The sequence below is a fragment of the Canis lupus genome, chromosome 21 (assembly GCF_048164855.1).
Source record: "Canis lupus baileyi chromosome 21, mCanLup2.hap1, whole genome shotgun sequence".
NCBI lineage: Eukaryota > Metazoa > Chordata > Mammalia > Carnivora > Canidae > Canis > Canis lupus.
In genome coordinates, this window is record NC_132858.1 from 17,660,917 (window position 1) to 17,678,483 (window position 17,567).

Below are 17,567 nucleotides of genomic sequence, written 5' to 3' on the forward strand. Positions count from 1 at the left end.
TTTGATGAGTGGACAGCAGATGGTTCCTGTGGTCTCTCCAGACTGGATGGAAGGGGACATTCCTCCCAGCGTGAAGGCTAGCCCCTAGGAACTGGCAACCGAATGGGATTGCAAGTGGTCTCAAAGCCATGTAGTCGGGAGCGTCTGGGTGGCTCAGCCGGTTAAGCATCCGACTCTTGGTTTCAGCTCACAATGATCTCGGGGTCGTGGGAATGAGCCCCGCCTCAGACTCCACATACGGCCTGGAGTCTGTTTGAGAGTCTCCCTCTCTCTCTGCCCAGCCCCCTGCCCACATGTGCTCTCTCTCTCTCTCAAATAAATAGTCTTTAGAAAAAGAAAAAAAAAGTTTAAAACCACGTTATCAGGAGCGCCTGGGTGGCTCAACTGGTTGAGCATCCAAAGCTTGGTTTTGGCTCAGGTCATGATCTCAGGGTCGTGAGATCCAGCCCCGCCTCGGGCTCTGCGCTAATCAGGGGGTCTGCTTGAGATGCTCTCCCTCTCCCTCTGCCTCTCTCCCTACTCATGCTTTCTCTCTCAAATAAGTAAATAAATCTTAAAAACAAAAACAAAAAAAACAGAACCATGTAGTCAGATTTCCAGGATCGAGATTCTTTATTTTGTGATTTATCAGTAGAAAAGGAAACATTTAATACTGAAATCTAAACATACAGTACACCTATTAGCGGTCTGACTTCAATCACTCAACAAATTGCTCAACTGTAAAGACAAATCCTTCTCCCATGCACACTCCCCATGTCCCCTCTGCCCCCTGGGATGCCAGGGCCCCATGGAGATTCTAGTTGCCTTCTGGGCTTGTTTCCTGCCACCTGGCCCAAAGGTGACCTGTGTCTGTAAGACAGAGCAATTAGTGAGACCAGATTTTCAGGCCACAGAGTGCTGGAGAGCTGGCCTGTCACTGCACAAACGTGAACTCCTCTGGCTCTGGGGTAAAAAAAGAGAGCAGGAAAGGCTCACCTGTGGCCAGGTGAACCTGGGAATGGGACCACACACCACACACACACACAGACTAATGATTAACAACCCATGAAGGAAAACATGAAACAAACGAGAGGGGCTCTAGCACCCAGTCTGTCAAACATGTCGTCCATCACACAGAGGACCCAGCAACAGAGAGGGGTCAGAACCAGTTAGGAGGGCCGGTCCACTCCATACTGGAGGGTGAACTCTTGGGCCTTTCTGTTGAACAGCTCTGGGTCCCGCGTCAGCAGGTCGGCGAGCTCCACCCGAACTGGCTGCCCCAGGTCTGGTCTATTCACCAGCACGCTGAGAGCCTCCAAGACTGGGGAGAGAGGCCAGATCAGGACATTAGGATGAGAGAAAGACCCTGGGAAGGAGGCGATGGCAGCCCACCCCTAGGTCCCCCGGCATCCCATACTCACTCTGTGGAGGACTCCCAAGGAGGTTCCATCTCCTTGGATGGAATGACCATGATAACTCTATGACCAAGTCAAATGGCCCTCATTCCTCACTGATGGGGCCCAGAGCCCTGACCGGCTGCACCAGTGCTTTCAAACCACGTTCTGTGGCTTCAGAGAAGCTTCCCATCATGGGGGTTGATGAGATAAATGGGGTTTCTGAGTCTCACCCCCTTTTCAACAAGAACCACTCTGTTTTTCTGTTTGATAGGATTCTAAATAAATCAACTTTTATTTGGGAAAAAGGGTTCTGATTCTAAAGACTGGAAACCACGACTGCCCAGGGCCTCCCAATCTTTCCTCTGGGAACCTGGTGAAGGGAGTGGCCCATCACTTGAGGCATGTGCACATGCGAACATACACAAACATGGGGTTCTAAGCAAAGAGCGCTCTACAGTCCCCCTGGACACATCTCCCCTCCCCTTTTCCCCCCAGGGATCCTTGTTCCTAAGGCTAAGAATTCTGAGCTGGTCGTGGAGCCTGGGTGGCTCAGTTAAGCATTTGACTCTTGATTTCAGCTCAGGTCCTGATCTCAGGGGCATGAGATCAAGCCCAGCATCAGGCTCCTTGCATAGTGGGGAGTCTGCTTGAGTTTCTCTCCCTCTCCCATCCCCTCAGTTGCACCCCCACTCAAGCGTGCACGCTCTCTCTTTATCTGTCTCTTAAAAAAAAAAATGAGGGACGCCTGGGTGGCTCAGTGGTTAAGCGCCTGCCTTCGGCCCAGGGTGTGATCCTAGAGTCCTGGGATCAAATCCCACATCGCGTTCCCTGCATGGAGCCTGCTTCTCTCTCTGCCTGTCTCTGCCTCTCTCTCTCTCTCTCTCTGTGTCTCTCATGAATAAATAAATAGAATCTTTAAAAATTAATTAATTAATTAATTAATTAATTAATTTTAAAAAAGAAGAACTGAGCTGGTCCAGAAGCAAGACAGACTCTGCACACAGATCACACTCATGGAGTCTAGAAACACACTGTCCACTATGGTAGCCACTAGCCATGTGCAGATACATAACTTGAAACGAATTAAAATTAACTGCAATTAGGAACTCAGTTCCTCAGTCACATTAGCCACATGTCAGGTGCTCAAGAGCCACACGTGGCTACTGACTGGGGAACCGCACTGTGCGGCTATGGAACATTTCTTTCTCTACAGAACGTCTTCCTGGGGAGCGCTGTCCTAGAGTCAGCCAAGCCTGGCTTTGAAGCCCAGCTCGGCCACTTGCCAGCTGTATAACAGCGGGCGAGCGCTTGACCTGTCACATGCCCCAGGGTCCTCACCTAGTTAAACAACGGGGCGACAGGGACACCGCACATGGGGCTGCTGGGGATTTGGGCAAAGCCAGCGTGCGAAGCTCCCAGCATGGTCCTCCAAGGGCTTAATCGACGTGTACTGCCATCATTGGGCCAATCCCCTCGACTGTCATTATGGCACCAAGCCTGGGGAGGAGCAGACCTCACCAAGGTCCGCAGACAGAGCTCCAGAGTGCTTCCCCCTAGAGCCTACGGCTTCTCTCTCCCATGACCCCTAACCATGCTGCTCTGTTACACCTGCCCAGGTAGACGAGCAGAGGCAGCACCAGGCCAGCCAGCCCAGGATCTCAGGATGCATCCCTTCTGCCCAAAGACAGGCTGAGACCTGCAATCTTTATTTCCCCTTCTTTGGGCTTTCCTGCCTCAAAACCAGTCCCATAACCCTGAATCCAGGATCAGTCCATCCTGTTAGGGGAGACCCAGTCCCACCTTGGCAGGCCTTGGTGTGAGGATTCCAGTTCTCCTTGCTGATGATGGGCAGGCAAACGTCTCCGTCATGGCCCACGTTGGGGTGGTAGATCCTGGTGGTGAAGGTCACCGTGGGGGGCTTGAACGGGTAGTCCTCGGGGAAGCTGATGCGCAGGTGGAAGGCCTTGAGGTTATAGGGTGGTTTCTCCTGTGCAACAGAAGGTTAAGCTCTGTTTTAAGACATGTCTCCTCCAGAAAGATGGTTTTCCTCCTAGGGCCTTGGTCTGGCTCCCCTCCTCCCCACCCTACCCTGGGTTCCCAGCATCCTCTGCTATACCCCCAGGTAGGACCATGAATGGATACAGATGGCACCTGCACGCACTTGATGACTGAGCCACAGATTCGTGGAAGAGTCGAGTCACAAAACAACACTGGCCTGGGAGTTACAAAAATCGGACCCTGGTTCTTGCTGGGCAACTGACTGCAGGCCAGCCACCCCCACCTCTGAGTCTGTTTCCTCATTCGAAAATTGGGTCAAGTTTGACTAGATGAGCTCTAAGAACCACCTCCTTTTTTTTCTTTTCCCCAATAATGAACTTTTTTCCAGTTCTACTGAAAAATAATTGACAGATATCACCGCATAAATTTTAGGTGTATAGTGCAAAGGTTTGATTTACATACACAGTGAAATGAGCACGATGGGCTTAGCTAATATCCATCTTCTCATAGAGATACAATAAGAAGAAAAAGAAAAAAGGTAAAAGTTTCTCCTGGTGATTAAAACTCTTAGGATTTACTGTCTTACTTTCCTGTGTGCCACACAGCAGTGTCAGCTACTGTCCCCATGCTGTGTGTCCTCAGCACTTACCTATCTTATAAATGGAAGTCTGCACCTTTTTTTTTATTTTTTTTTTATTTTTATTTTTTTTATTTTTTTATTTATTTATGATAGTCACAGAGAGAGAGAGAGAGAGAGGCAGAGACTCAGGCAGAGGGAGAAGCAGGCTCCATGCACTGGGAGCCCGATGTGGGATTTGATCCCGGGTCTCCAGGATCGCGCCCTGGGCCAAAGGCAGGCGCCAAACCGCTGCGCCACCCAGGGATCCCTGCACCTTTTTTTAAAAAAAAAAAAAATTTGATTTTTGTTTATTGGAGAGAGCACACACAGGGGGAGTGGCAGGCAGAGGGAGAGAAGCCAGCTCCCCCCCAGAACAGGGAGCCCGATGTGGGGCTTGATCCTAGGACCCCGGGATCATGAGCCAAGCTGAAGGCAGACACTTAATTAACTGACCCACCCAGGCACCCCTACACATTTTATTTTTGAAAAACATTTTAAGTAGGTTCCATATCCTGTGTGGATCCCAACATGGGGCTTGAACTTAGAACCCTGAGATCAAGACTTGAGCTGAGAGCAAGAGTCAGATGCTTCCCTGACTGAGACCCTGAAGTCTATACCTTTTTACCACTTCCCTCCATATACCCCCCTCTGCCTCCGATAAACACCAGAACCTGATCTCCTTTTCTGTCAGTTCAGTTTTTTGGGTTTTGTTTCTTTAGATTCCACATATAAGAGACCACATGGCATGTCTTTCTCTGCTTGACTTATTTCACTTCACATAATACCTTCAAGGTCTTTGCATGTTGTCACCAACGGTCATCTGAGAATTAGGGGAGGAGGAAGGACAGATATCTTCTCTGTGGGCACAGTGAGCAAGTGATGGAGAACATCATTATTAGTGGTGAGAGGACATGGAGAAAATGAAATGCTAAGATGTCAGGGGCTCGGGGATGTAAAATGGTGCAGCTGCTGTGCAAAACCACATGGCAGTTCCTTAAAAATCAAAACATAGAATTAGGGGGATCCGTGGGTGGCTCAGCGATTTAGCACTGCCTTCAGCCCAGCGCGTGATCCTGGAGACCCGGGATGGAATCCCACGTCGGGCTCCCTGCATGGAGCCTGCTTCTCCCTCTGCCTGTGTCTCTGCCTCTCTCTCTCTCTCTCTCTCTGTGTGTGTCTCTCATGAATAAATAAAATCTTGAAAAAAAAATATAGAATTAGCATAAGATCCAGCAGTTTCAGCTCCAAGTACATACCCAAAGGAACCGAAAGCAGCGACTCCAATAGATACTTGTACACCTGTGCTCACAGCAGCATGATTCACAGGGGCAAAAAGTTGAAAGAACTGAAATGCCCCTCAATGAATGAGTGGGTAAACAAAGCGTGGCCTATATGTACGATAGGATGCTGCTCACCCTTAAGAAAGAATGGTAAGGGACGCCTGGGTGGCTCAGTGGTTGAGTGTCTGCCTTTGGCTTAGGGTGTGACCCCAGAGTTCTGGGATCGAGTCCCATATCAGGCTCCCTGCAGGAGCCTGCTTCTCTCTCAGTCTGTGTCTCTGCCTCTCTCTTTCTGTGTCTCTCATGAATAAATAAATAAATAATTTTAAAAACCTTAAAAAAAAAAAAAAAAGAAGAATGGTAAAGTGCCACAATGTGGATGAACTCTGAAAACGTTATGCTAAGTGAAATAAGGTAGAAAAAAAGAGAGCAAATACTATAGGACTCCACTCGGGGGAGGTACCTAGGAGTCAGATTCACAGCCATAAAATAGAAAATGAGTTGACAGGTGCTGAGTGGGGTGGGGAGCAGGAATGGGGAGTCAGTGTTTCATGGGTACAGAGTTCCAGAAGGGAAAGATGAAAGTGTTCTGGAGGTGGACCATGGGGATAGTCGCACAACAATGGGAACATACTGAGTGCCGCTGACTATAAACATGAGGGTTAGAATGGGGGGCGCCGGGGTGGCTTGGTCGGTGAGGCAGTTAAGCATCTGACTCTTGGTTTCAGCTCAGGTCATGAGATGGGGGACCTGGGATCGAGCCTTGAGTTGGGCCCTGCATTCTGCATGGAGTCAGCTTGTCCATCTCCCTTGCCCCACTGCTCCCCTCCGCCCTCTCAAATGGATAAAATCTTTAAAAAGAAAAAAAGGCTTAGAATGGCAAATCGTGTTATCGTGTACTTTTACCAGAATTTAAAAAAAAAAAATTCTTAAAGAAAGAAATCAGGGGCTGGAGTGACTGGGGGTTTGGGGTTGCCAGGAGCCAGACCCTCCAGACTCTGAACAACCTAAAAGCTCTCCCGAGCATCTACTCTGTGCCACCTTATGTGAAGGGCTTGACACACATTAGTCCACGCAGCGGAAGGTAGGGATTACATGGCCTTTGGAGCCACTCTGCCTCAGGATGAATCTTGGCTCTGCTATCCCCTTGCTGTGTGATCTTATGCAAGTAACTTAACCTCTCTGTGCTTCTATATGAGAATAATAATAGGCTTCTTCACAGAGCTTATGTGAGTAGTAAATGAGTTCATTTATGTTAAGGCCTTAGAACAGGGCCTTCACATGGGAAGCACTACCTTTGGAGAATACAGGAAGTATTTTTTTTTAAGATTTTATTTATTCATTTATTTATGAGAGAGAGAGAGGCAGAGACACAGGCAGAGGGAGAGGCAGGCTCCATGCAGGGGGTCCGATGTGGGACTCGATCCTGGGACCCCAGGATCATGCCTGGAGCCAAAGGCAGACACTCAACTGCTGAGCCACCCAGGTGTCCCAATACAGGAAGTATTATGAAAACTCACCGCTACTAGCATTTATATTATGATGAGGAAACTCAAGTTCACTGTAGCTTGCCAGGGCCACAGTGGTGCGCTGGCCAGGAAACTAGCACGGTCGTCCCTACATCCCCACACATAAGCACTAGTCTACGCTCCCAGAAGTGAGCAGCCTGAGGACTCAGGTGACCCCAGCACAAGGGCACAGGGGCTCCCTGCTGGTTCCAAAGCTCCAGCTCCTTTCAGAAACTTCTACTGAGAAGACAAGACAAAGACAGCCAGAATGACCTACAGATCTAAACCCAGGGTCAAGGTTTTAAAAGAGCTCCTCTTCATTTAGCAGAGGGCAAAACGGGAGCCATCGTGGTCCTGGGAGGGTCTGAGATAGAAGAAGGGATGGCCTAAGGGCTGATGAGGAGAATGTCTCAGCATTTCTATTCTTTGTTTTTTTTAATATTTTATTTGTTTATTCATGATAGACAAGAGAGAGAGAGAGGCAGAGACACAGGCAGAGGGAGAAGCAGGCTCCATGCAGGGAGCCCGACGTGGACTCGAATCTGGGACTCCAGGATCACGCCCTGGGCCAAAGGCAGGCACTAGACCACTGAGCCACCCAGGGATCCCCTCAGCATTTCTATTCTTGATAAGAAGAGCCCTGGCAGGTGCTGGGGATGGTGTGGGGGGTGGCGCTCAGCTGGTTACGCGTCTGCCTTGGCTCAGGTCATGATCGGGGGTCCTGGGATGAGCCCTGTATCAGGCTTCCCAGTGAAGAGTTTGCTTCTCCCTCTGTCCCTGCTGCTCCTGCTGCTTGGTGCAGGTGCTCTCTCTCTGTCAAATAAATAAAATAAAATCATTAAAAAATAAAAAAAAGGAAAAAGAAAAAAAAAGCCCTGGCCTGTGAGGTAGAGACAGGGCCAAGGGTGAAGCCTCAGGACAGGATGGAGAACACCGGTGTGTCCTGCCTGCAGGGGTGCATGCCAGCTTCCAGGGCCCTAATGGGGAAGGAGAGCGGAGCCCTGGAGCAGCGGCCCCAGGAGCTGCCCCAGCTCTGCCTCGGGCCTGCGGTGTGGCTGGGAGCTCCTCAGGGAATCAGTTTCCCATCCGTGACATGAAGAAGTTGGACCACCCGATGGCTTCACACCGTACCTTGGGGTCGGCTGAGAAAGTCTGATTTCCTTCTAAGTTTTGGGTTTAGAGAAAGTGTGTGGCTATCCCCAGAGCCCTGCCACCTTACCCTGTGCCACCTTCTGTGTGACGAACCACTCAGCCCCCTCGGCTTCCATTCCCTCTCATCTCTGTAAAAGATGCCAGGCTTCCTGGTGGGGTGGTTGAGAGGACTGCAGGATGACTGCTCAGGCAGTATCCTGGAAACAGTGCTCAGGCCACAGGGGCTCTCAGTGAATGGGAACTCTTACCAGGAGCTCCCAAGGCTCGTCCCACCGTCAGCCTCCCTGATATGAAGTAACAAGGGGGGCCACCTTGGTAAGCGTATATACTGAGATGGAGGTTTTGAAGGGCCATCTGTCTGCTTGCCCCACAGACCTTTCTGGATTCTCTTTCCCCTGCCTCCCAACCACGCCTCCTTTATGGCTTCACCAGACACTTGGGGGCCCCCTTAGCTGGCTGTTCTGCATCAATCTTCCCAACCAATATGCTTGTTCAGGACCTCTGCATGGATGGAAGGTCTCTGGCTAGTTTCTGGGAGCACACCTACTGTGCTACTGTGATTTATAAGAAATATATATTTGAGGGGCACCTGGGTGGCTCAGTGGTTGAGCGCCTGCCTTTGGCTTGGGTTGTGATCCCGGGGTCCTGGGTAGAGTCCTGCTTCTCCCTCTGCCTGTGTCTCTGCCTCTCTCTGTATGTCTCTCATGAATAAATAAATAAAATCTTTTAAAAAGAAAAGAAAAAGAAATATATATTTGGTCATTCAGACATATTTCTCAGGTTTGTCCATAGCTCCCCGGCTCCCAGCTCTCAAAACCCTTAGAATTTCCCAAGTGTTGAGAGTGACCCAAATGTTATGTTAATGAGATAGTTTTTGGAAGCACCTAAGGATGGGGCTGGAGCTGGGGAGCCAACCACAGGGTTGGACGGTTGGAGGGGAGAAGGACTACAGTTCAATCGCCAATGGCCAATGACCAATGACTTCATCATTCATGCTTATGGAATGAAGCCTCCACAAAAACCCAAAAAAGACAGGTTTCAGGGAGCTTCTGGGCTGGTGAACAGGTGAAGGTTTGGGCAGAGTGGTGCACTTGGGGAGGGTGTGGAAGCCCCGTGCCCTCCCCCATGCCTGGCCCTGTGCATCTCTTCCATCTGGCTGTTCTGTATTATACCCTTTCAGAAAATACGCTCATCTAGTAAAAGGAAAATGTCTCTGCATTCTGTGCACCACCCCAGCAGATTAACTGAACCTGAGGAAGGGGTCATGGGAATCTCTGATTTATAACCATTCGGTCAGAAGCAGCTGGACTTGCAACTGATATCTGAGAGGAGTTTGGAGAGTGTGTGCAGAGGGGACAGTCTCGTGGGACTGGGCCGTAATCTGTGTGATCTGACGCTATCTCCAGGGAGATAGTGTCAGAAGGGAGTTAAAGAGGAAGACACCAGCTGGTGTCCTGAGAACTGCTTGCTGGTGAGGCAGGGCATGCCCTCCACATACTGGAATTGTGCTCAGACCAGAAAACCAACCACTTTGTCTTGCCAAACAATAGGGCCTTCTGATTTCACAGTATCCACTGCAATGGGACCTTCCCCGAGTATCCCTGTCATCCACCTTCTTCCTTCTGACCTGCTCCCCAACTTTGACTCATCCACCTCAGAGCTAGCTTCCCTGGGATCTAATCCGTCCCTGGAGCACCTTCTGGCACCTTCATCCTCTGGCACCTGAGGTCCAGAGCAGGTGTTCTTACTCCAAGCCAGGTAAATGGGTTGCTTGAACCTAGCAGCCCACAGGACACAACAGACGTCCATATGTGGCCCCGACTCCAGCCTTTCTCCCCTTTTCAAGACTACAGATCAGTTAAAGAGAAGATGGCCTAAATCAGGACACTGCGTTGTCCAAATCCTAAAGAAGTAAGAAGTAAGAAGTCCTAAATAAATAATCCAGTGAATTGTTCTCTTTATATTCCAAAGAGCTACCAAAAATGTTCACTGTTTTAATTTTTATGTTCACAAAACTAAAGGTGTGTAGATGACTGTCCCGTAGAAAACACTGTCCATCTATTAATGATAAAATAGAAATCTTGGCAGTCAGACAGGTCCTCTAGAATATGGTTTTCAGGGGAGATTTTATTGAGAGAGATCTCATAAATGGAGAAAAATCAAAATCAGAGAAGAGTTACCTACGTAGTCACACCTAACAGTAGTTGTCCAATCCCTACATTGCAAACCTGAAACTAACATATCGCTGTATGCAAACTACACTGGAATTAAAAAAAAAAAAAAAAGTTGTCTGAAATATGATCATTAAAAGAAAGCAAAATACATTGTAGGTTTGAGAGGTCAAATTCCGCCAACTGTGAAAAACAGGAAGTTTATCCCTATCCCTTGACAAAGATCCAAGGGATCTGTTTCCTTCTTTCGATGTCATTTGTTTGCTGACACTTGTGTGGCGGGCTTGGTGACTACTGGTTTGAGGAAAGAGTCTCCTACTAAATCCAGAAGTCTTTCAGCCTCTTCATCAGCCTGCTTCGACCTCAGAAACAAGCAACCCAGAGACCTCTGCCCATGATTGGTCTCCGGGCAAGAAAAGGATTCTAGGCAGGGTAAAGTCTGAAGTAGTCCTAAGCCTCCCTATGTCCTTGGCCTGTTATCCCAAACAAAAGCCATGGCCCCCAGGAACACTCACGGGCAGGAGGAGCACATGCCACACCAGGACGTCCGCATCATCACTGAACAGGTCCCGTAGGTAGGGGGGAAGCTTTGCCTGAAGACTCTCCAGCTCCTGCAGGGGTCACAGCAGTGGGCAGAGGGTTAGCCTCCCCTACTTCAGCCCCCCATCTGCCTGCCTGTCCCAGCAGCAAGCTGTCCCAAGTCCCAAAGGACACCCTCTGGGACAGGAGCTGGCAAAGAGTCCTTACTGAGCACCTAGAATGTGCCAGGCTCGGGGGCTCCAGGGTGGCTCAGTGTCTGACACTTTTTTTTTTTAAGATTTTATTTATTTATTCATGAGAGACACAAAGAGAGAGGGAGGCAGAGACACAGGCAGAGGGAGAAGCAGGCTCCATGCAGGGTGGGACTCAATCCCAGGCCCTGGACCAAAGGCGGCGCTAAACCGCTGAGCCATCTGGGCTGCCCAAGTGTCTGACTATTGATTTCAGCTCAGGTCATGATCTCAGGGCCCTGGGGCTGAGCCACACATCCAGCTCCCTTCTCAGCGGAGAGTCTGCATCTCTCCCTCTGCCCCTCCTCTGCTTATACATGCTGTCTCACTCAAAGAATAAATAAATATTTTTTTTAAAAAAAGATTTTATGGGACGCCTGGGTGGCTCAGGGGTTTGATGCCTGCATTCGGCCCAGGATATGATCCCAGAGTCCAGAGATCGAGTCCCATGTCAGGCTCCCTGTGGAGCCTGCTTCTCCCTCTGCCTGTGTCTCTGCCTCTGTCTCTCTGTGTGTGTGTCTCTTATGAATAAATAAAATCTTAAAAAAAAGAATGTGTCGAGCACAGTGCTGAGTGTTTTAAGTAACTTATCTGCCTTAAGCCTCACCAATCTCTTTAGGTACTAAGTGGAGGGGGGGATGCATGATCCTTGTTTCCAGACATTATGACCACTCGGAAATAAACTCTATCTGGAGCCTTTCCTCCTAAAACCAAGATACTACATATGACACCTCTGTCCTCTCGCTCTCTCCCTGGAGAGACACAAGGTCCTCATTTTCTCCCTCCCTCCCTTCTTCCCAAGGCATCCACTGTGTGTCCAGCATGACAACAGGCCCTTATGTGCTCATGACAAACTCCTCCAGACCAGGGCCAGGCAAGGGAGATGGTTCAGGCTGACTGTAGCTCAGGATAACTCTACACTCCAAACAGAGAAACAAGGGAACAAGGAGTGACTCACACCCCTGCCCCAGCCACGCCACCCCAGGATGTGGCCCAGGCGCCTGCATATCACTGGATTCGCCCTCCAGCCCGTTACAGGGCATCCTCTACTGACACTGGAGTGGGAAGGGCCCCACTCTCAGAAACTTCCCTGTGGTACTGGCAGAAACATGAATGTGACTGTGTGAGGAACGTGTGTGCACACACAATAGGGAAGGACAGGACAGGGGAGCAGGAAGGTTTTGCATACGGTGCCACTGAGCCAGGCCACGCAGAGTACACAGGAGTCCGCCATGCAGAGAAGGGGACAGGCACCAAGGCAGAGGGCCCAGTGAGAGCAAATGTGTATGGTGTGCCCCATGCTTAAGAGTTATGGATGGAAAAGGGTTCTATGGTCAAGTACATTGGAAAACACAAAGCTAAACAGATTTCTTTACTGCAGGACTTCCCAGAACCTTTAATATGCTATTGTGCATCGTGAATCTCCAAGATGTGAGCCCACAGCACGCAGTTCTTCTCAAACATATCTGACCAAAGGACAGCCTGGGTGGCTCAGCGGTTTGGCGCCTGCCTTCAGCCCAGGGCGTGATCCTGGAGACCCGGGATCGAATCCCATGTCAGGCTCCCTGCATGGAGTCTGCTTCACCCTCTGCCTGTGTCTCTGTCTTTCTCTCTTTCTCTCTGTGTCTCTCACGCATAAATAAATAAAATCTTTTTAAAAAATCTGACCAAAGAACCCTGCTCCCTTTTTGGGGTCCATCCTGTAGGACAACAGACCTTTTTTTTAGAAAGCAAAACAACAAGAATAACAAAAAGACATCCAAGGACATGTCATATTCCTCTGGAACACCAAATGGTTATTATAAACCATCAGTTTTCTTTTCTTTTAAAGATTTTATTCATTTATTTATTCATGAGAGACACAAAGAGAAAAGCAGAGACACAGGCAGAGGGAGAAACAGGTTCCCTGTGGGGAGTTGGATACAGGGCTCAATCCTGGGATCCTGGGCTCACGACCTGAAGCCAAAGGTAGACACTCAACCACTAAGCCACCCAGGGGTCCCAAACCATTGGTTTTCAAACTGGTGCCAATTTGACCCCACCCCTCCAGCGGACACTGGGCAATGCCTACAGCCACTTTGGGTTGTTGCAGGAAAGTGCCACCAGCATCTAGTGAGTAGAGGCCAGGGATGCTGACAGACATCATACAAGGGGTTACCCAGCCCCAAATGTCAATAGTGACAAGGCTGAGAAATGGTGGTACAAACAAAAGGAAGACAGAAATCTCAAACTTAGTCCACAGCTTGGGAGGGGCTCTTCAGGCTGTGGACCACGTGAACTTTCTCTGCACCCCCAACATCTAAACGCAACCCTGGCCTCATCGCCTGTGTCTCAGCCCATACTCCGTCTCTGTTCATACCAACAAACTGCTTCTTGTGCCTTGTACCCAGAGTCTATGACCCCTCAATTATATTTTACTCCCCAAGTAGAAGCACCTGCTACCATGAATCCTAGCTCCAGTAACATCTATGACCCTCTGGCAAGAAGGAAGCCCTAGGGACACCTGGGTGGCTCAGTGGTTGAGCGTCGTCTGCATTTGGCTCAGGTCGTGATCCCGGAGTCCTGGGATCGAGTCCTGCATGGCGCTTCCCACAGGGAGCCTGCTTCTCCCTCTGCCTGTGTCTCCTGCTTCTTTCTCTGTGTCTCTCATGAATAAACAAATAAAATCTAAAGGAAAAAAAAGTGAGGGCCATCACCTCACAGACATAGTTTAAAAAAAAGAAAAAAAGGAACGAAGCCCTAAGCCAAACAGAGAAGCTCTGGAATGGACATCTTCCTGACTTTACTATAACGGGGATCACTTGGACCTTTCGGTTGTAGAAGAGTTCTGCCAAAGATGCTGCAAGCCTGAGGATAGTGAAACTCAAGCTAAGACGCCCCGTTTTTTCCTGAGGCCGGTTAGGAAACCACCTGACTCCGAGGAACAGAAAATGAAAGTAAAGAAGCCATTGGAAGAGCCTGCAGGTTGAGAGCCACCTACCTGGGCTCCACGTCCAGCCCTATCACTCCCTCCTGGGTGACCCTGGACAACCGAGTTATTCTCTTTGAGCCTCAACTTCCTCATTTGTAAAAATTTATCTCACACAAAGTTGTTGTGGGAACTTCACGAACTAATGTAAATAGCCTGGCACTTAGTCATGTCAGTGTGGCAAATACTGGCTCCCAGCCCTTTCCCACTTGACTAGAAAGACCTTCCGCGTCCTTTTGTTGCTAACCTCCAGATTTCAGCTCTTCTGGGCTTGGCCAGCTCTAGGCCCCAATCTGAGACCTTCTATTTCTCAAAGGTCCAGAGGAGCCGGCAGTCCTCTTCACCCCCCTTAAACCTGCCCCCACCCTACACACTGGAGGGGCACTTCCAAGACAAAGTCTAGGGCATGTCAGACCCACCTCACCACGACTGCTCCTGCTTCCCCACCTCTGCCCACATGCAGGCTACACCCCAGTCCTTCAAACACCCTGGGCTTTCCCACCCTTAAGTTTGCCCGCTTCCCATCCTCCCAGACCTCACTTTAAATAGTGTTCCTGACTGGAGGGGCCCCTGGGTGGCTCAGTCAGTTAAAGATGGACTTTTTCTTTAAGGATTTTATTTATGTATTCATGAGACAGAGAGACAGAAGCAAAGGGAGAAGCAGGCTCCCTGCCGGGAGCACGATGCAGAACTCATCCCAGGACCCTGGGATCACGACCTGAGCCAAAGGCAGACGACGCTCAACCACTGAGCCACGGAGGAGCCCCAAGCATGGACTCTCTGATTTCAGCTTGCTGGGGTCCTGATCTCAGGGTCGTGGGATCCAGCCCCAGCCCCAGCTCAGGCTCTGTCCTCGGCATAGAGTCTGCTTGGGATTCTCTCTCTCTCTCAAAAATAAGTCAATCTGCAAACTGTGTCCCTGATTGGAAAGAAAGCTCAAGGAGGGAGGGGCAAGATTTTTGCTCATCTCTGCCTCCCGAGTTCCTAGCACAGGAGCCAGCACATGACAGGCTTCCGACGACATCTGTAGAAGGACGAGCGCGCGCCACCTCCTCCAGGACGCCTTCCAGCTCCGCCTTGGCAGCGTTTCCTCCGTTGAATACCCAGGGGACTTTGTGCCTGACCCCTACTCAACACCCCGTACTTCCCCGGACTCTAGAAACGTAGGTGCCTCATCTCCGGCCGGGGCATGAGCTACTCCAAGGCAAAGGTCTTCTCCCCGTTATCTCTGCGCCTAACCACCCCCTCACCCCAGCGGCGCGCCCGGCTCTCGGAACCTTTCCAGCACCCCCGGGGGACGCGGGCCATCGCCAGGCCAAGTTTCTGGCAGAAGAAACGAAACCGAAACCAGTTTCGGCTCCACGGGAGCCGGCGCAGCCCCATTCCCAGCACAGCCCAGGACCGCAGCGGCAGCCCCGCTCGACCCGCGCCCCCGCCCCCCGCCCGCCCTCGCTCCCCCCGGTCCCGCTCCCGCCCCTCCGGGAGCCCGCTCCTCCCACGCGGCGGCGGCGACGGCGACAAATGACGGCGCTCGGAGAGCCGGGGCGGGATGCAGGGGGCAGGGAGCCGAGGGAGGGGCCGTCCGACCGCCGTTACCTTCGCCACCCGTTTGCTGGCGGTCATCTCGGACCCAGCGTCCCGGCTTCCGCGGCTTCCCCCGCTTCCCGCCGGACTGCGCTCTGGCCCGCCCCCCGCGCCCCGCCCACTCTCTGCGCCCCGCCCACTCACTGCGCTCTAGCCCGCCCCCTCCCCGCTGCGCCCCGCCCCCTCGCCGCGCTCTGGCCCGCCCCCTCGCCGCGCCCCGCCCACCCGCTGCGCTCTAGCCCGCCCCGCTCCCCCGCCGCGCCCTGCCCACCCGCCGCGCCCCGCCCCCGCCGCGCCGAAGACTCCCGTCCCCGCGGTCCCGCGCGGGGGCTGGATCCGAGGACCCGCGCGCGTGGCGTTGCTTGCCGAGCCCCCCGCGCCCGCTGGGGGGCGCCGTGCACTGGGCGGAGAGCACCGTGGGGCGCGGCGCCGGTCCGCCCATCCGGGTTCTAGCTGCGGCTCCGGCTCCCGCGACCCCGCATCCCCACGGCCGCCTGGCGCCGCCCGCAGGACCCTCTCCGTGAGTCAGCACAGGCTGCGCGCGGTGCCAGCGCCGCCCCGCTGCAGGTCGGCCCCGGCCCCCGCCCCGGCCCCCGCCGTCAGACCCCGCCGTCAGACCCCGCCCTGAGCGGCAGGAGCGCGTTCCCGGGGCCCCGGGACCAGCGGCTCCCTCGCCCGGGCGCGGCGTCAGGACTCGAGATGGGTGGGAGGCGGCGTGGACGCCGAGCCGTGCCCTCGGGGCGCTTCTTCCCGGGCGCGGCCTGGGTGCAGAGCACCGCAAGGGGGCGCCGGGGGACCCGTTCCTCCCGCTCTGGGGTCCCCGGCCGCAGTTCGTTCGGTCCCTGCTGGATTTAAGGCTTAGGGAGGGCCACTCTGAGAACCTACGTGGGAAACGGTTGGGGGAGCCCCATGATGGACTTGGGGAGTCTCTCTTCAAGAGGCCCTCATTTTCCCCTCAGGATGTTCCTGAAAGACACTGCTTGGCCTCAGTAGCCAATACTTAACAAGGATCAGACGTGGGCTCAAAGGCCTTTGTTCCCTCACCTTTGGGACAGGTTCCTATTCGTTTCTAGCATACAGAAGATGCTCGGTAAATTTACTGAATTGAACTAAATAGCATTAATCATTCTGCAAATGCATCCCACCTCTGAGCATTGAAGTTACTTGGCTCTAACGCACTGGGATAAAAACTATGTGGGGTACAGAGCTCGGAATTCAAAACATGTGCCCCAAATACTCCGATTGAGGACCGGGAGGAGAGTCGCTTGGGCACAGGCGCAGAGGTTTCCTGGAAGAGATAAATATCCACGTGAATTGTGAAGTAGCGGAGTTAGCGAGAGTGAGAACGTGGGGTTAGGGTGTATGAAGAAGGAACAGCATGAGCAAAGATGCCGTGGGTGTGCATGGAAAGTGGAGGCGCTTGCCTAGCGTGGGATGAAGTCTTTGCTGCTCTGAGGTTCTTCCTCCATCTGAAGAAGCAGGAAATTCTGCTCTGCCCTGTGTTCCCTGAGAACGTCTCTGGGCTGAAGGGAGACAGAGGACTAGGGCAGTGTCAGGTTAACCCTCCCTGCCCCAGACGGGAAGCCTGCAGAGACTCACTAGGCCAGGCCTAGGGATATGTAGGTCCTGATCCATGACCTGAACAAGCCACTTCCCCTGACTGGGCCCATTTCTCATCCGCGCAGTGGGATGTGGCCCAGAGTGAGGTGCTTAGACAACACCTCCCAGACCAGAAGAAGCCCAGGGAGGGGCCCTAGGGGGATATGTGGGCTCCTTCTAAACCCACTCCTCCCCTCACAGACGCAGTGAAGGCTCACCTTCTGCACAACTTGAACCTTGCAGCAGAAGCAGATAAAGTACATTCCGTACCCACCAAGTACTTGTCACGGAAATTATTGCATTTTGTCTTCACAACACACAGGCAAGACTTAGAGTTGGCAGAGCTGAATCTTGCGAAAGTCAAGCCTACAGGCCCTTCTGCAATCTTTTGTTGTTGTTGTTGTTGTTGTTTTTAAGATTTTATTTATTCATGAGAGACACAGAGAGGCAGAGACACAGGCAGAGGGAGAAGCAGGCTGCATGCAGGGATCCCGACGTGGGACTCGGTCCCGGGTCTCCAGGATCACGCGCTGGGCTGAAGG

At 51.9% G+C, this 17,567-nt stretch overlaps 1 protein-coding gene across 2 annotated transcripts; it reads right to left on the reverse strand.

Annotated features, from left to right (window-relative positions):
- Positions 1-588: 588 nt before the first annotated feature.
- On the reverse strand, positions 589-15,549 carry UBE2L6 (ubiquitin conjugating enzyme E2 L6). 2 transcript variants are annotated; one of them, XM_072790857.1, is made up of 4 exons: positions 15,439-15,549; positions 10,620-10,715; positions 3,177-3,363; positions 589-1,300 (listed from the first exon to the last, which is right to left on the reverse strand). In XM_072790857.1, the coding sequence occupies exons 1-4, from the start codon at positions 15,463-15,465 to the stop codon at positions 1,149-1,151; spliced, it is 462 nt and encodes a 153-aa protein (XP_072646958.1). In that variant the 5' UTR covers positions 15,466-15,549; the 3' UTR covers positions 589-1,148. The 2 variants fall into 2 exon arrangements, with proteins under 2 accessions (XP_072646958.1, XP_072646959.1); XM_072790858.1 differs by lacking the exon at positions 10,620-10,715 and having other exon boundaries at positions 15,439-15,538.
- Between the last annotated feature and the right edge of the window lie 2,018 nt (positions 15,550-17,567).

Coding starts and splice junctions, on each gene's coding strand:
- UBE2L6 (XM_072790857.1), bottom strand. CDS start 15,465: ATGACCGCCAGCAAACGGGTGGCGAAG. Junction 3,364..10,619: donor GGCATGTGCTCCTCCTGCCC/GTGAGTGTTCCT, acceptor TCTGTTGCACAG/GAGAAACCACCCTATAACCT. Junction 1,301..3,176: donor TCACACCAAGGCCTGCCAAG/GTGGGACTGGGT, acceptor CTCTCTCCCCAG/TCTTGGAGGCTCTCAGCGTG.